This window comes from Mandrillus leucophaeus, unplaced genomic scaffold, assembly GCF_000951045.1.
Source record: "Mandrillus leucophaeus isolate KB7577 unplaced genomic scaffold, Mleu.le_1.0 Scaffold215, whole genome shotgun sequence".
NCBI lineage: Eukaryota > Metazoa > Chordata > Mammalia > Primates > Cercopithecidae > Mandrillus > Mandrillus leucophaeus.
Window position 1 is genome coordinate 43607 of NW_012102199.1, and position 3066 is coordinate 46672.

Below are 3066 nucleotides of genomic sequence, written 5' to 3' on the forward strand. Positions count from 1 at the left end.
AACTTTTAAAGAAAAGGCATACATTTCACAAAGCAGTTAAGATCATACGAATGGAAATCCTAAAAAATTAACGGAAGGAGCCACTTCTATTTTCACAATCTGACTAATAAATCACAGTTTCTGGGTCTGGGGCTTAGAACTCTGGAATCACAGACCCTTCTTGAAAAATGGCTATTTTTAATTTTTTTTTTTTTTTTAAATTTTGAGACAGAGTCTTACTCTGTCTCCCAGGCTGGAGTGCAGTGGCATGATCTCAGCTCACTGCAACCTCACCTCCCGGGTTCAAGCAATTCTCCTGCCTTGGCCTCCTGAGTAGCTGGGACTATAGGCACGTGCCACCACGCCCAGCTAATTTTTGTATTTTTAGTAGAGATGGGGTTCACCATGTTGGTCAGGCTGGTCTCGAACTCCTGACCTTGTGATCTGCCCACCTCTGCCTCCCAAAGTGCTGGGATTACGGGGTGAGCCACCACACCCGGCTGAAAAATGGCTCTTTTATTGTTTCCCTCTGAAGAATTGTGTCAGAGCCCCCTTTATGTCTTTATTCCTCAGACTGTAAATGAAGGGATTGAGCATGGGGGTGACCACAGTGTACATCACCGAGGCGACAGTAGTTGAGTGTGAGTTTTGGGTCATAGTAGAGCTAAGGTACACTCCTAGCCCCGTACCATAAAATATGGAGACAACCAAGAGGTGAGATGCACAGGTGGAAAATGCCTTGTACTTCCCCTGAGTTGACGAGATTGCACGTATGGAGGAAACTATCCTACAGTAAGAATAAAGGATCCCAATAAGAGGACCACCGTCCAGCAGCACAGCTGCAAAATACATCACCATGTTGTTCACAAAGGTGTCAGAACAGGCAAGGTGGATCATCTCATTAAGTTCACAGAAAAAGTGAGGGATTTCCAAGTCTGCGCAGAAGGACAACTGCAACGTCATTAAGCTTTGTAACATGGAGTTTAGGACACTCGTGATCCAGGACATCAGAATCAGCAGTCCACAGAGCTGAGGGTTCATGATGACCGTGTAGTGCAGGGGGTGACAGATGGCCACAAACCGGTCATAGGCCATCACGGTCAGGAGTAAGCTATCCAACACTATAAAGAGTACAAAAAAGCACATCTGGGTGATGCAGCCTGCATAGGTGATGACTTTGCTCTGTGTCTGGATGTTCACCAACATCTTTGGGACCGTGGTGGAGGCAAAACAGATGTCTACGAAGGACAGGTTGGAGAGGAAGAAGTACATGGGGGTGTGGAGGTGGGAGTCTGAGACTGTGGCCAGGATGATGAGCAGGTTCCCAAGCACGGTGACCAGGTGCATGGACAGGAACAGCCCAAAGAGGAATGGCTGCAATTCTTGTTTTTCTGAAAATCCTAGAAGAAGAAATTCTGAAATTCGTGTCTCATTCCCTGCTTTCACCTGGTTGATGTTTCTACAAAAACAAAAAACCAAACAAAACAAAAAAACAACAAAAAAACCACACACACACAAGAAAGAAGAGAACATGAAAAAAACATGCATTGCCAACCCACCAGAAATGCTGTCATACATATTCTACAGTGAAGAAGATACGTTTTATTTTATTTTTTATTTTTAGTTTTTTGAGATACAGTTTTAATCTTGATGCCCAGGCTGGGGTGCAGTGGTGTAATCTCAGCTCACTGCAACCTCCGCCTCCCGGATTCAAGCGATTCTCCTACCTCAGCCTCCCAAGTAGCTGGGATTACAGGCACATGCCACCATGCCTGGCTAATTTTTGAACTTTTAGTCAAGAATGGATTTCACCACGTTGGCCAGGATGGTCTCAAACTCCTGAGCCTGGGTGATCCACCTGCCTCGGCATCCCAAGTGCTGGGATTGCAAGCATGGGAAGAAGTAGTATCTAAGGTTATGATTTCCTCTCATATAATTATATAAGGATTCCAATATTTGTGAGAGAGAAAGGTGGTTTTTAGTCAGATGATAAAGAATGATTACCAAATGATGGTCAAAGGTCAAAGGTGATGCAACTTCTAAGAAGAGATCTAATACGAAAAGCCAAAAAGCACAGTAAAAAATAAGGAGAACACAAGTTGGAAATGCATGCATAAAAGGCAATGTATTTGTCCAAATGATGCAGAAGAACTTTCTACATTTATGTAGCAATGAGGGGAGCACACTATGATAAATGGATTTGGCTACACAATACTTCTAAGCTTTCACACATTTCCCTCAAATACATTGAAAGTTACATAACAGTAATAAAAGACAAATGCCAAAATCGATGAAAAACTCCAAGTCTTTTATTTTGGTAAATGCAATAAAAACAGGATTAAAAAGATTACAAACCCATTTTGCAAACAGAAAGTTCACGTACAATTTGCAATAGCTGTAAATGTCTAACAAATACGCAGATACGTTTAGCTTCCCTAGTAAAAATACGTGGCAAAGTAAAGGTTGCTAGTATATCACCTTTTCACCTATTAAATAAGTTTTTTATTTCATTTGAATACTTAGCATGAGAGAAGATATTGCAAAATGTGTACCTCATGACTGCTGTTGTCAGATAGTATTTGAAAGGAATTCATTGGTCTGGATCTTTCTCACCAATATGGAAAGAGAGTCAAATATGCCCCTTAAAAATAAACAAACAAACGAAAAAATCCCTCTCTTCAGTGTATATGTCTCCACAGGTAATTGACAGAGCAGAAGCACCGTCATCTTGGACAACCGCCACTGTAAGTTCCAGCTCCTTTTCTAACCTCATGCATCTTCGGAAAATCACTTCTCTTCTAACAACAAGCAACCAGAAAAAGCAGACAGTAAAACACAGATAAGACAACTCGGGCACAGAGGGAGGGGGAAAATCTCTTGGGTAACCACCAAACCTGGCACTCGCACAGTGGGCCTCAGTATAACAGTGGGATCTAATAAGCACATTCTTTTCCCTTTAGGTGCACTAAGATAGGGAAGCTAAAAGCAGACTTGGGGGGTATGCCTGCAGCTGCAAGAAGATATATGGGAACAGGCACAAAAACTCTGTCTCCAGGTAAGCAAGACAAAGAGGCACAGAAACATTCT

The 3066-nt window shown here is 42.4% G+C and overlaps 1 protein-coding gene across 1 annotated transcript; it reads right to left on the reverse strand.

The window, feature by feature from the left end:
- Positions 1-495: 495 nt before the first annotated feature.
- LOC105540112 (putative olfactory receptor 7A2) lies at positions 496-2706 on the reverse strand. Its single transcript, XM_011980608.1, has 2 exons — positions 2642-2706; positions 496-1438 (listed from the first exon to the last, which is right to left on the reverse strand). The coding sequence occupies exons 1-2, from the start codon at positions 2704-2706 to the stop codon at positions 496-498; spliced, it is 1008 nt and encodes a 335-aa protein (XP_011835998.1).
- Between the last annotated feature and the right edge of the window lie 360 nt (positions 2707-3066).

What these genes read in the sequence shown, in the direction of transcription:
- LOC105540112 (XM_011980608.1), bottom strand. Translation starts at nt 2,706, where the DNA reads ATGACGGTGCTTCTGCTCTGTCAATTACCTGTGGAGACATATACACTG. An exon ending in CTGAAGAGAGGGATTTTTTC is followed by an intron (nt 1,439 to 2,641) that starts GTTTGTTTGTTT and finishes TTGTTTTTGTAG; the next exon opens with AAACATCAACCAGGTGAAAG.